Genomic DNA, 25,794 nt, shown 5'->3' on the forward strand with positions numbered 1-25,794 from the left:
TCTGCTGAACACACAGGACTGCTATGATGGTTGGGCAGGGGAGAGCAGGACTAATTCAGAGCCTTTCTAGAAGAAGTCCAGCAGCCACTTCTATACAGCTGGGCCTTCTTAGATCACAGTTCAAGGACTATAAAAACATATGCTTGGGAGCCTGTTCCAGACTTCTTTGACAGCTGTATCCTTTGCCATTAATGCTAAATCAGGGGTTACATTGTAGAAGTGATATGACTGCACAATTAAATATTAGAAATGACCACTGAGTATATCCTGTTTATTGTTTATGATTTACAGAAAATGATGAGTGGAGTTGTAGAACAATAAACCAATCAATACATTTAGACCTGGGCTTTGAAAAACTTGCATTCCATTTGAACAGTTCATACATATTTAATAGCTCATATATAAATCCAGATCACAAATAATCTTGAGTTAGTTAGCTTACAGATAAACAGCTAAGCAACACAAAAGAAAACCACATTGATCTATCTTTAAATATCAGCATTTATATTACAAGAAAAAATGTAAAAAAAAAATATTAGGTCAAGTCACTTAACATACAAAAGAGAAATAAGGGAAAAAACATTTTTATTATTTATACTTATTTCTAATTTATCTTCATGAAGTCTTAACTTTTTCAGAAGGATCCAAAATCTTATCAAACAATATTTTCGTGTCAGAACTTATCAGCCTCAGCTTTTATCAGCTTGTTACAATGAAAATACCTAAAACCTCAATCTCCTTTTAAAAATTTTTTATAATCTAACTCTTATTTAACTTTCTTCCTTCATAGCAGCTATTTATAGATAACAGGGAGCCAAGAATGAAGGACAGAAACAAATGGAAAGCAAAAAGTACTACAACTATCTTAAGATCAGCTCTCAACGCTGCTGGCTGAGTTTGGAACCAAAACTGTCTAACAACTGGCAGATAATAGCTAAATCTTAATAGGCAAAGAAGAAATATTTTCTTTGGGACAACTGCCATCTAGGAGAAGAAAACCAACCTCTCTTAATCCTGCCTAAATATAACATGTGGCTTATTAAAGAGAAATCTATAGCAGTTAGTTTAACCAGTAACTGATCAATATTACTTAAAGGAAAAAACAACAACAAAAAAACACCCTAGCCACAAATTTTTGGAAACCAAAAAAGAAACAAACAAAATCATACTAGTCACAAATTTTCACAATATACACATGAGAATTAATTTTAATCTGATTTGACTCCTTGACACTATCTGATCAATGAAATATGGTGTGGAAAGATCACAGAGTAGAAAACAAGCAAATATTAGTTTATACAACAGAGCCTATATACACCAGAAGGAAAACATGCCAGCTAATGCAACATTAAGGCCTGAATGTAAGCATTTCCAAAGTCACAGAAGCCCCAAAGAACCCCGAAGTTATAAAGTCACCACATCATACATGCAATGTTCAGTTTGTTTTACTCATAAAAGGATACACAGTATTTGCTGTAAATACCAGACACATTTACAATATATGCAAAAATTAGAATGCAAGTGTTATATTCCTTATATTTAAGCCTCAAATGTGACAGCAGTGAAAATTCACTTATTTTTAAGAATGAAGAAAAGAGATGGAATATAAATACTTAGAGAAATTACACAAATAAATGTAATTTTGCATTTGGGAAACCACACAAATATTCCTCTTATATGTCCAAACTAAATTATAAATGTACTACATAAATATTCCTTTCATATGCCCAAACTAAATTATAAATTTTCTACTCAAATGGATGTACACTCACTATGTGCTTTACTATTTTACTTGCTCAAATGTGGTATTCTAACAGCCATCATTCTCTGGTGTTTGATATCAAATCATATCTGTAAGTTAAATATTGCATCCATGTTTACACATAATTGTCTATTGGGTGAGATCACCTAAGCAGAAAGCTGTGCAGTCTTCGTTGGGGGTTATGTAATTACAAAGATGGCCTTGTAGGTCAATTTCCCATAAAAAGAATAAGGAAAGCTGACTTCCTTACTTTTGTAGAAGCTTTTGAACAGAAAACTCTTTTAGAGGGTAAATCTGAGGTCGGGATCTTCTTTTCTCCTTTAAACAAAGGAAAATAAGAAAGAAGCTGTGTTACATATAAAGTTCTGTTCACACAGTCACTAGGCAATCACATAATCTACTTCCTTTTCAGCCATGGCTTAATTTGAAATTACTTATTTTTATTTTAATTCCAGATAAATAATTTTACCCAAATAAATTAGTGTAAAGAAACAAATACTGATAATGTGATATAAATACTATTTGTTCAGGAATACTTTAAAGAAATAAATTATAACCCAGTAAAGTTTAGATATGTTGTAAAAAAGGTATGGCCCAATATGTCCTATACCCTTTCACTTTTATGCTTTATACAAGTCAGAACAGTTAACATAGTTTTCTAAGGATTCAGATTTTCCTTTAGGATACAATAGAATGAGTGTTAGAAACACTTCATGCATGTTTTCAGACTTTCTAAAATATTTCAGAACCAAAATCACCTTACAATACCTATACCTAATAGTTATTAAATAAATGTGCCAGGAGTGTTCTGAACCTTCAAATATCATTTTAACCAAGTAGAAAGAATTTCTATAAGGCCATCTAATTCACCAGGTGCCAAGCACACTAGATTGTTCCTATGCTTTACTAACCTGACTTTAAGCACATCCAACATTAAAAAAAAATATGCCTAACCATTTCCAGGGGTTTACATTTAAAATTTTGAAATTTTGTGATGTTCAGCTAGAATTTTAGCCAGTTTGACATTCTTTAAAAGTCCTAATTTTAAACAAAAACGGAAGACTAGACACCTTCCTAAAAAACCACTCAGTATTATAAACAAAGAGGTTTTGATGTAGCAAAAGCAAAGGGACCAATGAAAAAGCATTCTTTTTATTTCCAATGAAACCAAATTTTACTACTGTTGGGATTATAGTCTTCACATTTGATGCAAATAGGAGAGCTAATCATAATCACTTAGTGGCAATATTCAGAGAGAACCAGTAACGCGTGCCACACAGATGATTATTTCTTCTGGAGAGAGTTAAGTGATAAGCTTGACTTATGCAATTAATATAAACACCTTCAACTAAAAATAATGGATGTACTGCTTCTACATTCAGCTTGAAAATGTTAGTACTTTCTGCAAACCTATACTTAGTTTAGAAAGGTCAACATTCTCTTTCTAAACTATGGCATAGACTATATATAGCATTTTAATATATTTATATATAATTATTTGCACATCAGGTTTAGAAGGAATTTTCAGATTTACTTTATAGAATGATCTCATTCAAGTGTTAAGGTTTAAGGAGCGTCTGCAGTACTGTCATTTGAAGGTGGGGCATCGTGACCAGGCTCAGAGGAAGCAGCTGCAGATGCTTCAATAACTGCAGGTGGGAAATGACGGCGGCACACAGGGCATGTTCCTGACTGGAGGGAGAAGAACAAGTTCATAGCCAATGAGAAGGTCTTAATTACCACACAAGCATCTTAAGAAAGACAAACAGTATCATTATCCTAAAAACAAAACAAATTACTTAAAAACTAAATAAACTTCAAACCTACACAGAACAGAGAGGAACATTTTTATGCTATTTTCTTTTATCCCAAGCAGAAACTAATTCCTTTAGGATAAACTGTCTCTCAATTATGTTTGTATCTTTTACATCACTCATCTTTCATTTAATGACTATTCGTTGAGAGTCCACTACACTCCCTGGTTGGCACTAGTGCTGCTGTAGGGAGTGAGCAAGGAGTTACAGGGCATGTCCTCACCTATTCTGGTGATGATACTGATGATGATGTGGAGAGTTAGATGCTTTCTACATGACAAAACACATCAACCACAGACCTGACAGGGAGGGTGGGACAGGGAAAGCAGTTATTCTGGGAGTACACCATTTTAGGAACAAAAGTTCCAGAGATATGTCATCTGGTGTTAAAATTATTCTTTTGCAAGTTTAGTCTTTTTCCCAAAGCAACCTCCCTGATAGAAAGCAGGTTGAAGAAATCAACCTGTTAAAGGTGATCACGATTTGTGTCTTGGGAACCTTCTCCCTAGAGGAAAGGCTTCACACTAAGCTGTTTCCTGACAGGAAGGAAACTATACAGAGATCATTGCCTTGAGTTATAGCCAAGTAAAGGACAAGTTATGGCTATAAAACATACATGTTTACAATTCAAGAATTTAATTCTGCCAACATTTTTGGGCACCTGCCATCCTGATTGGGGTCATAATAGCAACATTTTAGAGTCAGATAGATGTGTGTGGTTTCTACCCAAGCACATACTAGCTGTGTAACCTTATACAAGTAACAATCATTGGAAAATGATAATAAAAATAACAATGCAGGGTGGGAAAAAGTAGGTTTACAGTTGTTTGTATAGAAAATAATATAATAAGTAATAAGTAATAATCGAGGGATAAACTGTTTCATGTACTCACAATTATAGACCTACTTTTGCCCTATCCTGTATGTACCAGAGTTATTGTGAGGAGTAAATGGGAAAATACACATGAATCATCTAGCAGTTCCTGACACACAGAACACTAGATCCTTATTAAGGCTTTGGCACTATTGTAGACGTTTAAAGAATGGGAATATTAAGGACAGAAAAGATGGAATTTAAGCAGGACCATCTAATCTTTCTGATACAGAGGAAGACCACACCAGGCTAAGAAAACAGGAACAAAGGTACAGAAGTAAATCTGAAGAGACAGTCTGGGAGCTAGATCACAGGACTTAAAAGCCAAGACAGAAACTTTAGAATTTATAAAAGAATGGTGACTTTTCTGCACTGATATTAAGTGTTAGAGTTTTTACTTTTAAGGGGAACAACAGCAACAAAAGAGAAGGGAGAGAAAGAGGATGGGAGAAAGAAAGGAAGGGGAAAGGAAGAAAGCTGTTGTAGGGAAGAAAGTTATTTCCATAACTAAGTAAGCTGGGAAAGTGATTTGGGAATTTCCACTGAACTGCATGTAAATATTCTTTATGACAAACAGAGTTAACAGAGATTTAAGTAAAATTCTATTTTCCTTTAAGTATATAACTCAAATATACTTAAAAAATTGGGGGTAAATATTTTAGGGTAATATATGAAAGTTTGAATAAAAGATAGTTGATAGTTTATTAAACATTTCTCATATAAAAGCACTGATACATATTATCAGAATATCAGTATATTCTTACAGTACTGAGTATTGCCAAAAGCTTCTTTGCTTGAGGTATTTATGAAAACACCTAATTTATGGAATATAATTAAATATGTTACGTAGTTCAGGTTGTTTATACTATATTTTAGACAATGTTAGTAAAGTAAAATAGTTTGATATTATCATTAATCTGTAGTCATTAAAAGGTAACCAACTTTAATTAAAATAAATTAAACTGAACTCAAAAGAACTATGAGTACATAGCGAAATAAATAAGATTAAAAGACACTACTACCATCATTAACTTATAGGAGAAAGCTATTAAAATATTAAAGGAAGTAAATCTAAAACTTACCTTCTGCAGCCAAATTGAGACACAAGGTTTGTGAAAGAAATGGTGGCAGGGTAACTCTGTCGCTATATCATCTTTAATATACTCACTACAACAGATTGGACAGCACTGCTCCTGACCAATAGCTAAAAACAACAAGTAATTAGATATATTAATCCAATGAAGTACAATTTTAATAAAACTGAAAATCAGCATATGAATTCATAGATGATTCCTGTGAAAGGCAAATGAACCAGACTTTGATCAAAAATTGTCAAACATGTTTCTAATGCAAGACCATTTGAAATTTAATAAACATTGCTTTTGTAGAAAGTTGACTAGGGAACATTTGTCCCAACCTATCACTTAATAAATTAAAAATACTCTTCTACTGGTTAAGAGTTTTCAGAATCTGATTTCATACAAAATATAGTAAGAGTTTATAATAGTACTTTATCTCCTAAGTGCTTAATCATGTACTTAAACATGCAATGTGTCATTCAGCATTAGAGATAAACTTTGCCCTTCTTACCAGTATGATCCTCAAGAACAAGTGTCTCTGGAAGACCATCAATGCTCTCCTTACTGGCTGGTGGATTGGCCACCTCAACATCTACTGCAAGAGACTCTAAATGTGCTAGGGCAGTCTGAAAAATAAAAGTCACATTTCTTTGTTAGGAAACACTTTAAAGCAGTAATAGAAAACTATTTTTAAGGTATCTTCCAAACTTATATTATATACACCATTAGTCTCTTCTGTTAGTTTATTTTGCTTCAGTCCCCTGCCCTTTTTGCCTCCTTTCAAAAGGATCCATAATCACTACCATCAAACATAAAAAACATACCAAAAAATAAAAGCCCTACTTTATATAAATATAACAAAAGTCTATTTTGATTCAATAACCATCTACTTGTCCACCCTATTTATATTTTCAGAAGAGTGGCTACCTCATCCAACTTAAGTTTCTGAACGGGATCAATACTATAAAGAATGTAAACATTTTGAACAGGTTCAACTCATGAAATGTAGCCATCCTATTTAGTAAATAGGGAATATGTAAACTGACTGTCACGCCCTCACAAATATGGCAGCACCCACAGCCAATAAGGAAGGAATATGCAAACTGACTGCTATACCCTCAAGATGGCAGTGCCCACAGCCACAAGATGGTAACACCCAGTCCCCTCAGCCCTGTAGGAGCAGCAGGCACACGGCACAGCCACACTCTCCTCCAGGTGGATCGGGCTGCTCTGCACACCTTCCTCCCGAGTCCCCCAGACCCTTTAGTCCCAAGATGTCCACGACTGACCCAAGGCGCAGGCAAGCCTCAGATGGTGGCTGCCCAGCCGCCCAGGGCTATGCAAGGCTCAGGTAACCAGGGCCAGCTGAGGTTTGTGCTGCCAGCAGTGGCAGCAGCAGAGGTGTGATGGTGGCATCACCTTCCCCTGATCAATGAGTTGCCTCCCACCCATGAGAGCTCCTGGACTGTGGGGGGGTGGGGGGTGGGGGGGGCGGCCAGGCTGAGGGACCCCCCTCTCCAGTGCATGAATTTTCATGCATCAGGCCTCTAGTGGTTAATAGATGTTCAAGGTATGGAACCAAATAATGTATTCCTGAAGAGCAATATCTTCTACTATCATAGAGTCAGCACACCCACATTACTAGCTTAGTATTTAGTATTACTAAGTTATCTGGATTATGAACTTTATTCAGGGGTTCAAAATTTTGCATTTAGTTACTATTCTAACAAGGAAGGAAAGAACATTAGATCATATTATCATCTAATAAAGTCATTATCACCCTTTTGTGGATTGGTTCACTTTGCTGGCTATAATTAGATTAGAACTTCAGGTAGGACTTAAATACAAAAGTCCAAAAAGGTGAGACAACCCAACTATCTATTGATAGATGAATAAACAAATGTGCTAGTTAAAGGTAAATATATAGTCAAATTCAGAATGCTCTGATACTATAATATGATGGTGTATTAACCACTTTAGGCAAGTATAAAGGATAAATGACAACAGTATTAAAATAACTAGTATTTAACAACAATTTGCTAAAAAATACACAACATAAAAATAGTTAAGTTGGGAATTCAAATGTGTGCAGAAAGGTATATATGGAACCCAAATAGTGAAAGAAATAACTGTTTTTAGTTATCCATGATTGCTCCTCAAACCCAAATTCACTATTTTTGTCAGCTCTGTGAAAATGGATTTGGGCCACTTAAATATTTTCTCTTCTGACATCTGACATACTGTTAAGCTCATTCACAGAGGGTACTAAAGAGATGCTGTAAGAGGAAAAAGACTTTGCTTCTGATCCCAGTGTTCCACTTGGCAGGCTTCTGTGGCAGGTATGGTTTTCTCTAGCACCAGACTCCTGCAATATGCACAGCTTCTCAATGTCTAGCTCTGGAAATGCATGCAGCCAGAAGCACTAAGTGGCAGGTAGATTCTTCAGCATCCCTTTGGACAGTTCTGTAGCAGAGTGCTTCCCATCAGACATCTCCCTATGAATAGTTTTCCCTAGCATCCTACAGGGCTGATTTCCAACAAGCTCTGCCAGTACAGCACCAGTGACTTCTCTGCCATTCATTAAGCCACAGCTATGCCATTTTCATCAAGATCTGGATCTCAGCCCTGGAGTGTGAATGGTGACCCTTCCTTAGATGACCTTTGCTTTACAGGTGGTGGCTGCTCCTTATACATGTTTTTTCTATATTCTTTAGAATTATCTTTATTTCTTACTAAGCAATCCCTTGTTACTTTAATCCCGTTATAGTTAACTAGAGGCCCAGCCTGCACCCTCTCACAATCCAGGACTGCTGGCTCCAAACTGTTTGATCACCCTTAACCATGCTGCCAGCCTGTCTGATTGTCCCTAAAACCAGTCACCTGCCTGCCTGATAGCCCCTAACTGCTTGCCTGCCTGCCTGATCACCCCTAACTGCCTCTATCTTGGCCCCCTGCAGCTTCATACGGAAGGTCATTAGGCTGTCCAATCTAATTAGCATATTATGCTTTTATTATTCTAGATAATTCTTTATATTAAACTTCCCCATCAAGAGAAAGAAAATGGAAAGAGCCTGTTATTTGTCCTTTCTTTCTCACATAACTACAAGCATGAATTTCCTCCAATTCCTTATGTACTTCCCAAGATAGACCCTGCAAGAATTCACCTGAGTTACACATAAACAAAAGAAGAAATACTATTTTTAATAAGTTCCATTTTGGGAGTGTTATTCTAGGTTAACTGTACTTTGATAACATGTTTGTCTTAATGGATTCATTATTCCTTTCTAATGATTATCTACACATTTGCTATGCTAATAAATACATGGAATTTCATATTTGTAGAAATAATTTATTGCCTTGATACTGACAAATATTTAAAGTGATCTGGGATCACTTATAAGCAATAAGAGCAAGAGAGATACTGACAAATATTTAAGGTGATCTGGGATCACTTATAGGCAATAAGAGCAAGAGAAACCATTTTATAGACACTGATATGAAAATCCATAAAGATGTAAAAATCTATCTACATCTGAGGAAGTACAAAATATTTTCAAAAGTAAGTCCAAATGTTAGAAAGATGACTAAACAGCTTAAACAGCCTAACTGGAATATATCTAGGATTAAAGTAATACATCCCTTTGTCAGCAAGAAAAATTAGTTTCTAAAGAATAAAACAGAACTTAGTTTTTAAAGAATGGATATTTATAACAAATGATTTAATAATGACCACTGAATCCAGATATGCAAGATGAGTACCAGTTGGTTGACTACTAATTTGAATATCTATTTACTGAGAATCTACCCACGTACCAGGTATTTTGCTAAGTGCTTAAACACAATTTCTCAATAGTGCATGAATTAAATTTTCTTATTCCCATTCTGTAGACGAGGACCAGAAGCTTTCAAGGGGCCAAAGGTCAAGTAGGTTCCCAGAGACTCAATTTTCAATGATATTTCTTATGTAATTTTTCCTCAAATTGATCTGCCTAATAATGCATCTGCAGTTAAAGGCAACATGCTGCCCTGTTCTTACATTACTCTCACTTTATAAAAATATGCTTCTTATCCATCCAAAGGAGCAATCTGAAATACTTGCGTCAAACTGAATTCTAAGGACTGAATAACAAATCTCTGTAGATGGCTTCCAATCCTTTGGTTTAAAAAAAAACTGAAAGAGGATCTAAACAACTTGCCAAGTTGATATAATTTTAACAAGACATGAGTGAAAAGGCTATGATAAATTCCTTCCATCCCTATCAACTTATATGAACAAAGTCTCTCAAGCTTATATTCATAAAGATGAAAAAAAAAAGTTGATGCTGAACTATGTCTCATTGTAGGAATAAATAAAATTCATTCATAAGGTAATGAGGGAGAAAAAGCCTCCATTCATTAAGAGATGCATTTTACCAGTAACATTTTACTTTATGTTTAAATAATTATTTATCAAAATTAACATATGCAATATAAAGATAACCTATCAAGACTTGTACACTTGAATTCTATAAGTTTATTAACCGATAAATGTCATTAAAAATAAATTTAACAATTTTAATTCATTTTACATTTAAATCCTTAAATATATTTTTAGTGCAAAGAGATATGATAGGATAAACAATATTACTTAGAATTTAGGCTGTAAATATTTAGATGTCAATATAAAAGGCAGGGATACTTTTGCCCAAAAAATTCGGGAGCAAGTAATAAGCTTCAATATTGTTTCAAACAGTTAAAAACCTTAACTATTTTGCCCTTTTCTCATTCAAATTTGAGACACAGCTATAAGGCAAATGTTTATTGACACTATTTTCATAACAATCATTACCTGAAAAGAAATATCAGTCTACTATTGAGAAGAACAGAAATAAAAACAACTACTACCAAAGAGTTAGGGCTGCATGAGAAAAAATAAATAAATAAATAAAACACAGATTGTCTTATTATTTGTTTTAGTTTCACTTAAAGAATGTTAGTGTTAAATTTAAAAGAAAAAAATCAGAAACTATACATTATTTTAGCTTAATTTTTCAAAATGATCAAATAAAGACAGAAGGCAAGACAAACTTAGAAATCAAATGTGTTATTTATTAAAATGTGTACATATTAAGCAAAAGATAGTATTTAGAATCTGTGTGAACAAAAAAAGGAAAGTGATTTGTAATATATTCTTAGAGATGTTCAATTTCATTTCACAAACATACCTGTGCATGTGTGTATAAAATTTTCAAATTCACAGACCCATATAATTTAACTGAGGGAAAATGTATATTCTAAATGTAAGCAAAACATTTTCCATTCTGTAGTAAAAACTGGGAAACCAATTTTAGAAAAATTGGCAGGATGTTAAGTATAATTTATATATACACACTGGTTGCAATCAGTAATCAGCAGTTGTTATTAAATTGTTTAGAAAACTATTCACCTTTTCTTAAGAGCAGTTAAAAAAAATCTTTTACTTTTTCTCATTGTGCACCCCACCAACTTATACATGGACATCAGAATCATTAAAATACCTCCATAGCCTGGGCTAAGCGTTCTTCTAGTGCCATGTAGGTGAGAAACTGAGGATCCACATAAGAAATAGCTTCAGCAACTCCTAATCCATCTGCAAAGCCATCAAACAGACTGGAAAAAAATAATAATAATACGAGCATGATTTGGGAAATCTTTATGGTGAATTGAAGACTTAATTATATTAATACTAGAGGCCCAATGCATGAAATTTATGCAAGAGTAGGCCTTCCTTCCCCTGGCTGTCAACACCGGCTTCCCTCTGGCACCCGGGACCTGGGCTGGCTTCCCTCTGGCTGTCAGGAGGCACCCAGGATCCAGGCTCCCTCTAGCCCCAGCTTCATCTGGAAAGACGCCTGGAATGATGTCCAGTCTAATTAGCACATTACCCTTTTATTATTATAGACTAGAAGCCCAGTGCATGAAATTCATGCATGGAGCGGAGGGGGGCGTCCCTCAGCCCAGCCTATGCCCTCTCCAATCTGGGACCACTTGAGGGATGTCCAATCACCCATTTAGGCCCGATCCCACAGATCAACTAGTCACTATGATGTACACTGACCACCAGGGGGCTGACACTTAATGCTGGAGTTGCTCTCACAGCCAACCTTCCATGGCTCGCCCCTCTGCCAGCCAACCTCCCAGTCCCTCCCACTGGCCAGCCCCCTGACCTGCCAGCCAACCTCCTTTGCCCCCACCCCCACCCCCCTGGCCTGCTGGCCCCCAGATAGGTCTCAATCGCTGCGGGGCTGAGGGACCCCACCTATGCACGAATTAGTGCACCAGGCCTCTAGTTTTAACAGAAATCTTGTTGGGTGATGGGCAGAAAGAACCCACTAAAAAAAGTTAAATGCTAAGCATAAGAAATTAGGATGCCATCACCTCTCCAAAAGACTGCCACACTCACTGTACAAAGTTCGTAGAAAAAAAAATCTCTAGTCTGATATAAACAAATGATAAAGTGTTGTTATATCTATATAAAATTAAAAAATTCTGTCTGAATAATCAATGCTAAATGTTTTCTATACGTAGTTAAAAAAAAAATCTATGAAGCATTCCCAATTTTGGGACAATTAGCAACAAATATAAATTCCTCAACATCTATAAAGACCTCAATTATTTCTTCAAATATGTGGAACAACACTTTTGAAAGTTACTTAGAAATATATACAAAGATTTTAAAAAAATATATAGATCTTAACAATTCTCAGTAATGTTACCCCTATGAATCTATCCTAAAGAAATAACCTGAAGTCAGATCCAGTTTCATGAGGGAAGAGGAAGAAATAACACAATTAAATTATAGTGCATCTATAGAATGGCACATCATGAAGGAACTGTAAAAAATTATTTTTATAGCCCAGCCAGCGTGGCTCAGTGGTTAAGCGTCAACCTATGAACCAGGATGTCATGGTTTGATTCCCATGCGGGACACCTGCCTAGGTTATGGGCTCAATCCCCAGTGTGGCGCAAGCAAAATGCAGCCAATCAATGATTGTCTTTCTTCATTGATGTTTCTCTCTCTCTTCCTTTCTGAAATCAATAAAAATATATGTAAAAAAAATTATTTTTTACAAAATTTTCAAAATGTGCAATAGATAAAAATGAAATCAAAATTACCTCCTGACATACACAGATGATCTAAATCAGCGATTGCCAACCTTTTGGACCTCACAGACCACCAGTGGTCCATGGACAACCACCGGTTAGTGAACACTGATCTAAATAAATAATTCTATCATCTTCTGAGTTATTTTGAGGAATAATGACTTTATACATGGATAAATAAGACATCAGAAAAAATGAGTTCAGTAAGAGGGCTTATAGAGGAAGATCAGCAAGGTCAGAACTAGGTGAAGTCACTGATTTTCCATAATGTTTGGGAAGCCAGAAAATAGGCTCTGGAGAAAGGGAATGTTTAAGATAAAAATGCAGATTGTTTTTGTGGCTGTGATGATATTCCACTTTTACTTCTACAAAATGGTCAATAGAAATCTGCTTTGCACATATAATTCTCTTCCCCCACTATACATGGAAGTGAGAACAGAAAAACGGTAAGAAAAATTTCAAGGAGATGTTGAGTTTTGTGTAAGGAGAAGCACAGAGTAGCTACACACAGAGAAATTGAAGATATATAGGATGCCTTAAAAAAATAAAATTTGTAGAGGTATCAGGGGATATAAAAGAGTTTTTCTTATCTTTATTTTTCTAAATTTTCTGTGCAGACATGGAAATATGGGTAGTACTAAGCCATATTTTTCCTAGAAAAAATAACAAAAATGATCAGTTGGAACATCCTCATCTCCAATAATTAGCTGCTTACGAAGGGCTACTGCACACTTTAAAGATACATCTATTCTAACCATCAAGAGACATAATGCACTTAATTCATGTTACTTTTACTTGAAGCTATTCTTTGTCGGCCTAAATCTAATACTTTCAACAGTTCTGGGAAAGTACAATTATAGTTTCTATTCAAAATATATAAAGAAAGAAAATTATATTTTATGATTATGATTTAACCACAGGTTTTAAAATTCTTCAAATAATATTCAGAATCTTGTTTAAAACACATACACACACATACATATACACACACACAGGATTATACTAAGTTCTACATTTAGCATATAAGGTTAAATTTAAAAGTTGGAAATCTCAAACCATGAATGTATAATTCAATGGGATATAATAAGGTAAACTTTAAAAGAGCTAAATGTCAAAGAAGGAAGAGGTCACTGGAATAAGTAGGAAGGAGTCCCTGTATGAAGTGACCTCTGAAATGAGCTTTGAAGGAGAGATGGGAAAATACTAGTAAGAATACTTTTTAGCTATCAGAGATTCCGTTTTCATAATTTAGAATCATGAACAAATTCTACTCAATGAATAATTAAGCATGGTGCTACCTACCTCCAGTCCACATCTAAATCTTCACTCACACTGGAGTCATCCTCAAGGTTATTGTTCCCATCCAACATGAAAGCCTCTGGCTGTGCAAATTCATTAGCCTGCTCATTTCCCTCATCACTGCTGCTTTCATTGACTTCATTGTACTGTAACCAAGGAATTTCTCCCTCTTCCAAGGATGTCTGTTCCCTAATAGAAACATTTTAAGAGAAAAAAATGTATTATTTTAAAACACATCATACAATTGTCCTTTAAAGGGTTCTATTTAATGCAAGCTGATTCTTTATCCTTAGAGTCCTAAACTCTTGGTACTTAAGATTTTTAAAAATGTTTTCTTTAAATGTAAATTAATTTAAAATAAAGTAAACTTGTTATGGGGTCACACATATATAGAAATAAGCTCCTAATTATGTAAGAACCTATTTATTTGATATACAAATTATCTAATCTATATTTTCTCTTTTTGTAGGAGAAAAAAAAAAAAACACCTCATCTTAGACAATTTAAGTTCTTAAACATTGCTCTTGAATAGTTTCCCTTCGGTTAAAATAAAATCCAAATTCCTCCATTTGACCTACAAATCCCTACATAAAACACCTTTCTCCTTGGCCCTCTTCTCCAACTGTTACCTCTCACTACTCTTCCCTCCATTCACTACATTCCTATAATAACTCTACTCTGGGAAGAGATGGAGATCATTTCCAACTTGGGGTCAATTCCTCTATGTGAAAATTTATTTCAAGATTTTTTTTGCACAGCTACTCCATTCCTGATATTCAGGTCAGAGTACTATCACCTTCTCCAAGAAGAAACTCTCCAGTCACTGACTACCACATCACTCAGCCTTTTTTAATTATAGAATTTAGTCTTACTTCTTGTTTTATTTGTCAACGTTTCTCCTACTAAAATATAAGTTCTGACAAATAAATAAATAGCAAAGAAAATAAGGAAGAGAAGCAATTCAGAACAGCATGGAAAAGGGCTATTCAATACATGATATTGGGACAACTGAGTATTCAACTGGAGAGAGAGAAGTTAAATCTCTTATTATTTGCCCTTAAATAAATTCCAGATATACCTTTTAAATATGCATGTGCACTGCCACCACCTCTAAAACAATAAAATTACTAAAAGAATTATGAGGAAAATTTTTACCAAAAAAACAAAAACAAAAAACTGTCATTCTAAGCATGATGCAAAACCTTGAAGTCACAGATTATTAAATTTCATGACATGCACATTAAACACTCATGGTAAAGTCAAGACACCAAAAATATGGACACAAAGATCAAATTGAGAATAATTAATTATAATACATCAGAAACAAAAGGCATGTCATAGCTGCAATGAACTAAAAGGTACTTTATGAATTTATAAATAATGTCATTATACTGGTAGAATTTTCTTATTCATTTTACTTAACAGAAAATACTTTTAGTATATCAAAAGGATCGTAGAATTGGCAGGTTTGAATTTTATTTTGGTTAAGTAACAAGGTAAGAAATAATGTTATACAACAATTTATATATTTCAACTTTAAGATCAGCTATAATTAGAATTCTATTCATTTTAATATCCAAATTTAACTTTTGGGGGATAAAAACCTCTATGAAAGGAATGCAGACAATGTCTACTTATAAAAATCAATACATTTTAAATACATAGAAAACAGTATCTCTTTATATAACTAAAATCGTAAACGTTTTCTTTAATTTCAGTTCCTAAACTATACTTCAGAATAACAGGTTTGTAAGATTTAGTATCTAGTACTGCCAGTCTAATAAAATCAGAGAAATTAGCATGACAATATACTTTTCTTAATTATATAAAGATAGTGATTATTTTTCTTCTGGCATTAATTAGGTGTAATAAAAAATTAATTAGGTGTAATAAAAATTTAACCCCACATAGGTTTAAAATATAAAATCAAACTAAAAATTCCTAAGCAACAGATCTTTATTCACACATTTATGGAAGCACTAACCAAAAGTATTGTGACTTTTCTGGTGACTCACTTGTCTCCTCCTAGACTGGGAGTTTTTCAAGGGTATATACAGTGTTGTTTCTCATCACTGTATCTTCACCCCCTGTAACAAGTGCTTGGTATATAATAGATACTCTATCTATGTATTGCAAATGCAATAAATACTTGAAAAACAACATATTAAGCCTGAAATAAACCTTGAAATTTCCGTTATTTCTAATGCATTCCTACAAAAAAATACGTTTCTTTCCTATTATAGATATCAAAATGACCCACTTACTCTGTGCTTCAGATATCTGTATATATAAAAGGCTAATATACCAAGTGTCCCCATGGGAGTTCAACGGGGAGACAGGGAGTTCAATCACTCGCTATGATGTGTGCTGAACACCAGGGGGCAACGCAGAACAAAGGGAAGGTCGGCAGCCAGGGCTAGGGACCCTACCCGTGCATGAATTTCGTGCACTGGCCTCTAGTGTAATATAAAACTTAAATATATTGGTGAAAATGATTTACTCTAAGAAATATTAACGTATGGTTTTTTTAATTCAGAGAAGAAAACTAAAATGATAAATCACCACAATGAGTCCAAACAATTTATAACATATCATTAATACTCCTACTATATAACCAATTCCTGGCTACATATTTTGCTTAAACATTTCATTCTGTCTTTAATAATTCATCATAGCACAGTTATAGAAACAGAAAATAAGTGGTATGGCATATGTTTTCAACATGTTATACAAAGTTTGTATAAATTCCTACCATTTCACATAAATTTTCGCGGGCTTCAAGAGTGGCAATGTGCTGGACCAAAGTTATCTTGATAGTATAACGAAAGGAATTTTGCACTTAAAAAAAAAAGAAGATTCTGAACAATGGGGTCAAAGTATCTTTCATTTTGTGTAGTTAACAACTGAAACCAGTATCTCCATGGGACTATAAGCATACAATGTAAGTTTCAAATGCTTGAAAATATTTAGGACAATCTCTCAATGTTCTTTCTCTCTAAATATGCATTCACATACATACACCCTAACTAACATATTCACAAAATTTTAGAGCATTAATGGTCTTTCTTCATTTTGGCAATTAAAAAATCAACAAAATGCCATTATAACATTATGTAGTAATATGTCAGACTTAAAGAAAGACATTATCTAATCATGTCTCCAAATGGTTCATTCTTTAAAAAAGCAGTTCCGCATTTGGGAGATTGGAAGCCTATACCTACCACTACCACCACCAGAGTCACAGGCATTTCAACTAGGAAGGGAAATTACCAACTTGTCCTTCCCTTTTGAGGATTTTTCAGCACCGCTTAGAGATGAATGCTACTACCATGACTGGAAACTGAAAACACCTCATCATGTATCCCCACCACCTAATCCCAGGGAAATTTTAGAAGACCACAGGCATCATCTATTCTCCTGATTACAGCCTACTCTGTTACCCCAAATCTTCAGACAGATTGTTGCTCCTTCCCAGAAAAGGATTAAGGATCCCTACTCAATAGAAACTGAAATTGATAACATTCTATGAGCAGATATTAAAGTTATCAAAATATACTAATAAATATTGAATATTTTAAAGAAATTTTTGTTACTGAGCTTTAAATTTGCTATTATATAATCATGCATCATAGAATTTTCTGAGAAATAAAGAAAATAAAAGGCAAAAAAATCAAATTAAACTCCTGACAACATTACCTATTCTGATTTACAAATGTAATTCCTTTAGCTAATAAATCAGCAACTGGAGTGGTCATTATTTGCAGCACAGAATTTCAAATGTTTGGGTTAATGCTAACATTTTAAAGGGCCAAGGCTTTCATCAAATAAAGCTATTTTAAAAGAAATTTATTTCATGAAAATTCTAAAGAGCACATAATATCCCTAGTTAACTAGTATTTAACTAACTGGTTTTTATTTTATAACTCAAGACACATTATAAGTAGTTGCAAAGCTTTAGGTATAAACTCACTTTAAAAATATATATTTTTTATTGATTTTTTTTTTTTTTTTTTTTTTTTTACAGAGAGGAAGGGAGAGGCATAGAAAGTTAGAAACATTGATGAGCGAGAAACATTGATCAGCTGCCTTCTGCACACCCGCTACTGGGGATGTGCCCACAACCAAGGTACATGCCCTTGATTGGAATCAAACCTGGGACTCTTCAGTCTGCAAGCCGACACTCTATCAACTGAGCCAAACTGGTTAGGGCTATAAGCTCACTTTTAAGAATGATAACTGTATAGCAAATTTTTAAGATTTCAAATCCCTATCTTACCAAAGAAAGTAACTGAAATTTGAAAAAGGAATAAAAAGTCCAAAAAGGCCAAGTGCCCACCAGTAGATGAATGGATAAAAAAGCTCTGGTACATTTATACCACGGAATACCACGCAGCAGTAAAACAATCTCTTTCTCCTTGAGACAGCATGGAGGGAACTGGAGAGTATCATACTAAGTGAAATAAGTCAGTGAGAGAAAGACAAGTATCACAAGTACCGTATGTAGAATCTAAATAACAAAAAACGACGTGGGTCGGGAGACGTGGAAGCATGGAACAGAGTGTGCAATCTCAGAGGGAAGGTGGATGGGAGTTAACTAACCAAAGACTTCACATATATACTAGTGGCCCAATGCACAAATGAAGATCCGTGCAAGAATGGGCCTTTGTTCTCCTGGCTGCTGGCACCGCATTCGCTCTGGCTGGAGCAGCCTTTCTGCCTTCCCACCCTGCCCAGAGGCCTGGAGCAGCTGGGGTGGTGTGAAATGCCTGCATCCCACCCCATGCTCAGCGCCTGTGTGTGCAAATTAATCCACCATCTTTGTTGGGTTAATTTACATATGCACTCCTGACTGGCTGGTGGGTGTTGCAAAGGTACAGTCAATTAGGAGGTTACTCTTTTATTAGGTAGATGTATAACCCCATAGACACAGACAATAGGGCGCTGAAACCCTGGGGCAGGGTTGGAAGGGGTGGGGACAGGCTGGAGGGGACCAATGGGGGAAAAAGGGGGATATATGTAATACCTTCAACAGTAAAGAATTATTTAAAAAAGATTTTTTTTTTCAATCCTCAAAGGGAATTATAGCCAACAAAAATCAAGGGTACTCTGTCCCGTCATCCAGTCACAAAGATGGAATCCCACCATTTAATTTGAAGAATTATTTCTTTATTCTAACATATTTACTCTGAGAAACAAAATTTGAAGAATAGTTACATAAAATTTGTAAAGCCACCAGAACAGTTGCAAAAGCCTAAAAGAAAACATACATGTGATGTTAATTTAACTTTAAATTAAAAAACACAAATCTCAAATGGACACTCATTACTTATTGACCAGCAACTAATTATTCAGTGTTTACCTTTGTTACAATGCTTTCTAAAAGCCTATTTCCCACCTCTTCTTCTTGCCTTAAACTTCACAACCTTCCTGTCCTAACCAATTCTCAACAACTAGTAACAATGAGAATACTGAAATCGCCTGAGAGACTCATCTTTATTCTCACCAGCAAATGTACAGACTCACCTACACTTGTACTACAATAGTTACAATAGAAGAGTCTCTGCTTCTAAAAGCCCTCATCTTGAAATCTGGATCGTAACCCCTATTATCTTTTATAGGATTTCACCTTATCTTTCCTATAATTATCTGTTACTCTCCTCTGGAACGTTCTATAAGCAAACAATCATGCATCTTGTTTTCTGGGGAGTGGAGACAATGCTTTGCTTTCCTAGGCTCAACATCCACTTGTGGTTCTTTCTTTCTTTCTTTCTTTCTTTCTTTCTTTCTTTCTTTCTTTCTTTCTTTCTTTCTTTCTTTTTCTTTTTTTTTCTTTTTCTTTTTTTTTTTTTTTTTAAAGAACTGGATACAGTAACTGTCTCCACTTTCTCACCTTTAATTCTTGTTATTTTTTAACTCAAAAAAAATTTTTTTACCCAATGCAGAAAATATATAATCTACTTAGGTCACAAAGCATATTATACTGAACACAAGAACACAAAGGCCTGTAGCACTATATTCGTGTAAGAATAGGCCCCTGGCTTCGCTCCCAGCTGCCTAGGAACACGCATGTCCCCACTTTCTGGCCACCCAGAGCCAACAAGTCCCCGCTCCCTGCTCCCGGGCCATCAAGAACCAGCAAGTTCTCACTTTTGTCTGAAGCACCACTCCAGTAGCTCCCTCTGCTGCCCCTCTTCCCCTCATAGCAGGCTTCACTCCGTTCTGCACCTGAATATGCAAATTAACCTCTATCTTTGTTGGGTTAATTTGCATTCTCACTCTGATTGGCTGTGGGTATAGCGGAGTGATGGTTAATTTGCATGTTTCTCTTTTATTAGGTAAGATATCCATTAACCCAACACCCAGACCAGGGAACTAAAATATTACCACTGACTATTACCACCTTTTACTCTATATATTGGCCTCAATTCCCTGAGAAAAGAACTATTTTGATGCTGCTATTGTCCTCTCATTGCCTTTTGAAAAAAGTTTTCACTATTTTTGTATACTTCAAGAAGATATTTACTTCTGCTTGTATTAAAGCTTTATGAAGCAAATTCCAGAAATTAGTTTTCACTCAGCACTGTCTCTCTTTGCATTTATCCATATTTATGCATGTAACTGTGGCTCATTCATTCCCATTGCTTCATAATACTCCATATGAATTCACCACTAATTTTCTCCTATTGATTAATATTTGGGTTATATCCAGTTTTACAGCTTTCATGAAAAGTACTACAAAGAACATTCTTATATACAACTTCTGAGCCTTATGTGGAAGTTTCTCTAAGGTTTGTATCCAAAAGTGGAATAGATGGGTAGCCTACCATGCAAATGTTAGTTATTACATAACTTTGTTGAATTTGACCTACTTTGTACCTTAACAAGCAGTGTGTAAAAATTATTCATATCTTCCAAACCCCTGACATCAAATTTCTTGATTTTTGCTAATCTAATGGATTAGTAAAAAATGATACCTCCTTGTGATCTTAACATACAATCCTCTCGGTACTAAAGATCTAAGCATTTTTTGATACATGAGTATCAAAAGCATATTTTATTCACCATTAATATTTTCTCGTCAGTGAGTTATCTGCTCAAAAATTTGGTCACTTTGCAATTAGATTGTCAGTGTTTGCTTCTTTACTTATTTTTAGGAGTTCTTCATACATTCTGCACATGAAGATTTTATGTTCTAGAACAGTGTTTTTCAAAGGCACACTTGTTTCATGAAAAAAATCACGAGGCACACAACCATTAGAAAATGTTAAAAAATTTAACTCTGTGCCTATATTGACTATATATAAAGTAATTCTCTTGAATAGGAATCAGATAAACACAAAGAAAGTATTTTAGAATTACTTTATTATGAAATATTAAGTAAACAAAATAGTGAAAAATTATAAAATTCTTGTCTTGTCTGCACCTACGGCACACCAGGCAACAGTGTGCCGCGGAACAGCGGTTGAAAAACGCTGTTCTAGAAATATACTCTCCTAATTTTTTTCTTGCCTTTACACTTCCTCTTCTTTTTATAGACAGCTTTCTACCCATTATTTTCCCATCATGCCATGCTAAGACCTCCAGCAACAATGGCTATGGAAATAGTGCTAGTAAGTACCCTGGTCTTGCTCTTATTTTAAGCAGGGATTTTTAAACTCTGCCTTACTGAAAATTATTTCTTTGTTTTACTAGAGACGTTTTATCAAATCAAGGAAATTCTCTTCTAGCCCTAGTTTCTGAATTTTTATCATGATGAGGAATTAAATATTAAGTGATTTATTTCCTCCTTCTAAACTTCTAAAGAATCTATCATATGAATTTTTTCCTGTATTTTGCTATGTGGTGAATGACATATTTATGTGAAACTACCTTTGCATTTCTGGAATAAATTCAGATTCATAACTGAGTTTTAAATTAATACATTTCCAAATTCCAATTACCTTTTAAAATAATATATTCCCAAATTCCAATTTCCAATAATTCTGTTTAAGATTTTAAAATATATTTTAATGAAAATAATACATAATTTTATTCACATACTCTTGGTATTAGGGTCTACTGACCTGATTAAAATGATTTGAAGAATTAATTTTTTTCTAGTCTTTTGAAGAGTAGAATGACATGATCATTTAAAGTTTAGTGATCTAAAGAGAATTCAGCTCTAAAACCATCTGGGTCAGTTGTTTTTCTCCATGGGAAGATATTAAACCATTGGTTACAAATTGTAATAGTTATAGTATTATCAGGCTTTATATTTCCTCCTGTGTTTTGATGAATTATATTTTTCTAGAAATTTGTCAATTTCTCCTAAGTTTTCAAATTTACTGGTACAAAGTATACCAGTATTCTTTTTAATATTCATTCTTTATTATATTTGTAGTGGTATCCACTTATTTCAGTCTTATTTATTTATGCCTTGTCCTTAATTTCTTATTTACTATCCAAATGTATTGTCCATCTTTCTTAATCTTTCAAAGTTTCAACTTCTGATTTCTTTAATCTCCGCTTTTATCTTTCCCAATTTTAATCTACATTTGTTTATTCTAACATTCCTTTTCTATTTTAAGTTAAATGCACAGCTCAATTTTCAGCTTTTATTCTTTTCTAATATAAGTATTTTTTAAATTTCCCTTTAAGTACCAATTTCATTGCATCCAACAAAATATGATTGGTGGTATTTTCATTATCACTGTCTTGTGAACATTTAAAATTTCTATTATTTCTTCTTTGTCCTCCCGGTTATTTAAAAGAATGGATAATTGAATTTATTTCTAAGTTAACAGCACTGTGGTCAGAAAATATAGAGGGCAAGAAAATGACTCTTTGAAATGTGTTTATACCCATATAATACTTATATTTAATTACAATCTGAGACATTTTCCTTAAACTTGAAAGTTAAATATCCAGCTGCCTACAGGCAATTTACACTGTCCAAATAACACTTCAAACTTCCAGAGTTCCTACTTTCCAGTTCTCTCCCCAGACTTCTCCATCTCAGTCAGTGACATTAGCATCTACCCAATACTCAAACCAAAACACCCAGCCATAATTGACTGATTCCTCCTTCATTTTACACCTAATTCATCCTTTTATTTATAACTCAAAAATATTCTCAAACCTCTTTTGTTTAGTTAATCCTCACTTATCATCCCTTAGTCCAAAGCCAAATTTACCACTTCCCCCTTTTTAACTTTAATCCCTTTCCATTCAATCTCCATGAAACAGCTAGAGTGATCTTTTAAAAATGTGTGTCAGATCAATGAATTCTCCAGTTAAAATTCTACTAATCTCTGAATAAATCCCAGATGCTCTATGTCCTGCATAGTCTGGTTCCTGAGAACTTCATCTCCTTCACTTCAGCTACACCACCTTCATACATACAAAGCCCTTTCCTTTTCAACGCCTCTGCTCTGACTTTTGTTTCTGCCTAGAAAGCTCTTCCTCAACTGCTAGTTCTTATCTTTCAGATCCCAGCTCAAAAGTCATTCCTAAGTGCAATCTCCCTGAACGTAGGCCCCTATCAGTTACTTTCTATAAATTAGTGTTTTATTTCCTTCAGACTAATCATCACAGTTTGTATTACGTTTGTATCTCTTATTATCTGTCTCTCCCATTATAATGTGAGCTTCACAAGCGTATGTTATTTGTCTAGTTCAGTGTTTCCCAAAGTGTGGTTCACGTACCCCAGGGGTACGGGAAGAGTTTGGTGGGGGTACGCGTTGCACCGGAGTTTGGTGGGGATCTGCACTGCACTGTGCTTAGCGGCGCCTAATTCTACATTCTCATCAGTATGAGGGGTTCTCAGTGTTACGAAAATTATAGAAGGGATACACATATGTCAAAAGTTTGGGAAACACTGGTCTAGTTGACTGATATAATCCCAGGAACCAGAACAATGCTTAACACATATTAAATGTTCAATAAATATCTGCTGAATGAATAGCTAATTACTACCACAAATTACATATGAAACAATATTAGTAAATTTAGTAATAGTGATTAAAGATGATAGACCATAAAATAAGGAAGAGCAAAAGATTCCACCTCAACCTACAAATGTGTCAAAACCAATTATATTTGTAAATTTCTTTCTTTACAGATTTTCTAATATTTTTTACTCCCAGGTTTTCTTACAGAACTAATCTCAAGCTGGAAATTTATACCCTTTGAGAAATACTAATTTTAATATTAGCTGAAAGATTTTTCCTAAAAAAAACATATTCACCAAAATTGATCCCCTGAGACTAAATATTAGAACCAATTAATTGTCATAGAAGAAAATTATCACAAAAATATTCCATCAAGGGTTGGTAAACCGTGGCCCATAGGTTATTTCTAGCCTGTCACTGATTTATATAAGTAAAATCTTGTTGCAAGACAGCTATACCCATTCATTTACACACTGTCTATGGCTACTTTACACTATAAAGGTAGAATTGAAAATATTTGCTATTTAAGATTTCTCAGTATATAGCCACTGTATAGCAATTATAGCTCTAATTCACTCACACCTAATTCCATCAAAGTGATCTTTTCAATGACCAAGTTTTATTTAGTAAAGCAAAGTAGAAACATATACTATATTATAATAGAAGGTACTAAAATTGCCTGTATTTTCAATTTGGCTGTCCTCTGTAACATACCAAAACCATAATGAAAAAAATCAGTAGGACCTACTGGTCCTATACAGGGCTTGTAAATGTATCTAATAACATACCCAACATCTGAATGTGATATATAGCATTCTTAAAACAATACATCTCATTATTAAACATACCCTTCCTGAAGAGATAATTCTTGGTTTTCTTCAGGACTACTGCTACCACTGTGTAGTCCAGGTTCATTTTCATCTTTTCCTGGTAGAGTCTCCCAACTTTCATCACTTGAAGACTGATCTTTTTCTGTACCAGAAAATCGATGAGGCAAAGAAGCAGACCATTCTCCATCACTGCACTCTGAACTAGAAATTTAGAACAGAAAGAAAATTGTATGTGCATTTATCATTTGGAGTGTTAACCAGGCATCATGGTATATAGAGTAGACCACTGATGTCATACACGTTTCATCCATTGCTAATTTTTAAAATGAATAAATAAATATATTCAGCAGAATGTAACTTTTTTTAAATCTTCACTTGAGGACATGCTAAGAAGGGGAGGGGAGGGTAGGAGAGGGGAGGGGAGAAAGAGCAAGAGTGAGTTAGTGAGTGAGAGAAAGAGATAGAGATAGAGATAGAGATAGAGATAGAGATGAGAGAGAGAGAGAGAGAGAGAGAGAGAGAGAGAGAGAGAGAGAAACCTAGGGCCTGTGCCCTGACGGAGAATCGAACCAGAAACCTTTTGGTGCAAGGGATGCTGCTCCAACCGAGTCACCCCAGCTGGGGAGAATGTAGCATATGGCAAGGCAAGTTATGGAATTATTAATTTATTAGTTTCTTCACAGAATTAAGTAATTCCATGGTGCCAAAATATAGTTTCTTCATATTTAGACATATTTTTAAGTAACAATTTAAACTTAACTTGGTAATTATAAATAAAATGCTACATAAAATAATGATTTATTATTTATATAACCTGGCCTGATTAAAACAACTGTCTAAACATAATGACAAAATGATGAAATGTCTTCTGTGAATAAATTTCTACTATTATCATGTTTTTCCTTCCTTTTTCACAGATTTTAAAATGAAGACACATAATTCATATAAAGTAGCACTGACAAATCTTTAGTGAAGTTCTTTGGTAGGACTATGAGTCCAAATTATATTTCAATTCAAGAGAATATTTAAGTAAGAAACTAAGACATAGATGATAAGGAGTTAACAAAGAACCTTGGAAAATTATT

General features: G+C 34.4%; 1 protein-coding gene across 4 annotated transcripts in view; it reads right to left on the reverse strand.

Annotated features, from left to right (window-relative positions):
• Nucleotides 1–254: 254 nt before the first annotated feature.
• PJA2 (praja ring finger ubiquitin ligase 2) overlaps nucleotides 255–25,794 on the reverse strand; it is a 51,099-nt gene continuing 25,559 nt past the window's right edge. For 3 of the 4 annotated variants that reach the window (XM_036409168.2, XM_036409166.2, XM_036409169.2), the window contains 6 exons: nucleotides 24,728–24,910; nucleotides 13,954–14,139; nucleotides 11,046–11,157; nucleotides 6,041–6,155; nucleotides 5,533–5,654; nucleotides 255–3,454 (listed from right to left, as the gene is read on the reverse strand). In XM_036409168.2, coding sequence (XP_036265061.1) covers nucleotides 3,329–3,454; nucleotides 5,533–5,654; nucleotides 6,041–6,155; nucleotides 11,046–11,157; nucleotides 13,954–14,139; nucleotides 24,728–24,910 — 844 coding nt within the window. In that variant the 3' untranslated portion in view covers nucleotides 255–3,328. The remainder of the gene's footprint in view (nucleotides 3,455–5,532; nucleotides 5,655–6,040; nucleotides 6,156–11,045; nucleotides 11,158–13,953; nucleotides 14,140–24,727; nucleotides 24,911–25,794) is intronic. The other variant, XM_036409167.2, reaches the window with a different exon arrangement.

The sequence above is a fragment of the Pipistrellus kuhlii genome, unplaced genomic scaffold, assembly GCF_014108245.1.
Source record: "Pipistrellus kuhlii isolate mPipKuh1 unplaced genomic scaffold, mPipKuh1.p scaffold_m20_p_4, whole genome shotgun sequence".
In the NCBI taxonomy this organism is placed as follows: domain Eukaryota; kingdom Metazoa; phylum Chordata; class Mammalia; order Chiroptera; family Vespertilionidae; genus Pipistrellus; species Pipistrellus kuhlii.